The sequence below is a fragment of the Otolemur garnettii genome, unplaced genomic scaffold, assembly GCF_000181295.1.
Source record: "Otolemur garnettii isolate 467f Iridium unplaced genomic scaffold, OtoGar3 scaffold00264, whole genome shotgun sequence".
In the NCBI taxonomy this organism is placed as follows: domain Eukaryota; kingdom Metazoa; phylum Chordata; class Mammalia; order Primates; family Galagidae; genus Otolemur; species Otolemur garnettii.
This window is the reverse complement of record NW_003852659.1, coordinates 628,464-630,706: the sequence shown is the minus strand read 5'-3', so window position 1 is coordinate 630,706 and position 2,243 is coordinate 628,464. Positions and strand designations below refer to the sequence as shown.

Genomic DNA, 2,243 nt, shown 5'->3' with positions numbered 1-2,243 from the left:
GCCGGTTGAGCTATAGGCGCCGAGCCAGGTCAAGTAGAGTCTTAAGAGAGCAGCTTGGACCAGTCATTGTCCTCAGAACCTGAGGCCCAGAAAGTAGCAGCGGCTTGCCAAAGCCACACAGCCAGGGAACCACAGGTGTGTTTGTTCCTCCTTACTACTCAGTCCCCACTCCCCTCCCCCATTACCTATCCCCTTGTCCAAGGCCTTTCACCTTCCTGACCCCGACCTCCTTCTCTGGTACCATGGGACTGTAGTAGTGGTTGAGCTGTGTCTGCTGGACAGATGTGTCCAAGTCCTAACCCCTGGTACCTATTAGTGTGATGCTATGTAGAAATAGGGTCTCTGCAGACATAACTAAGGATCTTGAGAGAGAATCATCCTGACTTAAGAGAGGGTCCCAAATTCTATGACTAGTGCCTGTAGAGGAGCAGAAGACATAGTCACACAGAGGGAAAAGGCAAGTGCAGACAGAGAGGAAGATGAGTGATCCTCTACCAGCCAAGGAGCACCATGGGCTGCTCTGGGAGGGAAGGGTTGTCTTTGGGGAACATGGCCCTGAAAGCACCTTGACCTTGGACTTCAGGCTGCCAGAACTATAAGAGAATTATCATTTTTTTTTTTTGAGATATGATCTCTCATTGCTTTGGCTAGAGTGCCCTGGCATCAGCGTAACTCATAGCAACCTCAAACTCCTGGGCTCAAGTGATCCTCCTGCCTCAGCCTCCCGAGTAGCTGGGACTACAGGTGTCTGCCACCACACCTGGCTAGTTTGCTTGTTTTTCTATTTTCAGTAGAGACAGGATCTCGCTCTTGTTCAGGCTGGTCTGGAACTCCTGTGCTGAAGAGATCCTCCAGCCTTGGCCTCCTGGAGTGCTGGGGTTAAAAGTGTGAGCCACCTCACCTGGCCAGTTAAGTTTATCTCAAGGTACCCAGTTTTTAACTTGTCAGTGGCCCTAGGAACCTCTGTAGGGGCCAGTATTGTCTTGGCCCCAGTTCTGTACAATCCTTACTTGAAACAAGGGCCCTACCAAGGACTCCATCCCACACGGCCCAGTTCACAGGGTAAGAAATGTCCACTGTTGGTAACTTCAGATAATGACAAGATCCTATTCCAACTCCTCTTCCAAAATAAAGGCAGCACAGACATGTCCACACCTACTTTACTTAGGCAACAAAAAATTAAATCCTTAGTAATGAGGATGGGACTGGGAGATCTTGGGGAACGACAGCGAACAGGGGAGAGTCTGGGTGTGGGTCCGCTGGGGAGCCTGGAATCTAGAATCAGAACCAAGGGAGGGCAGCTGGAACCCTGTGCTGAATGTGGAATTCCACAAGCGTCCCCAAATGTCTGGAGCCCGCCAGCCACAGACAAGTTAGGAAGCTTTGCCGCCAAGGTGTCTCTTAGGGAGGGGCAATGTGGGAGGCCATGGACACCAGCCCACCTGGCTCCTGACTCAGTCCATCTTGAGCCCTTGGGTCCTGAGAGCTGACAGAGCAATGAGGAGCTGGGCTGTGTAGTAGGTGCTCATGGTCACCAGGCGGGCCTGGGGCAGGGGCTGGGCGAACATGTCCCAGGCCAGTATGCTGTCAGAGAAAGTAAAAAGCAGGGCACCCCAACCAGCACTGCCACCGCAGGCCAGGCCACGCCACAGCATGACAGTCAGGACCAGTACATAGGCCATTAAGGGCAGGACCATGTCAGACCGGAGGTACGGCAGCAGCAGGCTTTGGTACAGGACAGAGGCCAGAACGATGAGTAGCAGCAGGCCTGGCCGCAGTGGGCAGAGGCCAAAGGCCCAGGAGTAGAGAAGGTGGGCCACAGCAAAGGCAGCCATGCCTGGTGAGAGATATGGGAGAAGTGGAGAGGGAGAGAGCAGAGTGTTGGCCCTCCTTTTGCCTGGGCAATACTCAGGGCTCGAGGGGGAGGATTATCCCCAAGCCCCAGCCTGAACCTTAGCCTAAGCCTCCTCAGGGGCCTCCTAACTTCTCCTTGCCCTCAGCCTGGAGCAGTGGGTGTGGACTTCACATGCTGCCCATCCTTGCTCTGCTCAGGACGCCCATACCCAGGCCTTACTCAACCTCCATGGCCCCACACCTGGACTTTCTAGTCCAGCCACCCAGGCCTACAGGACATATACACACAGCCTACTGCAGGCCCTCCACATTTGCCCTCTCACCATGGACACAGTCACTTTCTTCAAGACTACCCAGATGTCACCTCCTCAGGAAGGCCTTTTTTTTTT

General features: G+C 53.8%; 1 protein-coding gene across 1 annotated transcript in view; it reads right to left on the bottom strand.

Moving 5' to 3' along the window:
* Positions 1 to 1,142: 1,142 nt before the first annotated feature.
* TMEM86B (transmembrane protein 86B) overlaps positions 1,143 to 2,243 on the bottom strand; it is a 3,322-nt gene continuing 2,221 nt past the window's right edge. The window contains exon 4 of the mRNA XM_003802926.3: positions 1,143 to 1,837. Within this exon, the coding sequence (XP_003802974.1) occupies positions 1,455 to 1,837 (383 nt within the window). The 3' untranslated portion in view covers positions 1,143 to 1,454. The remainder of the gene's footprint in view (positions 1,838 to 2,243) is intronic.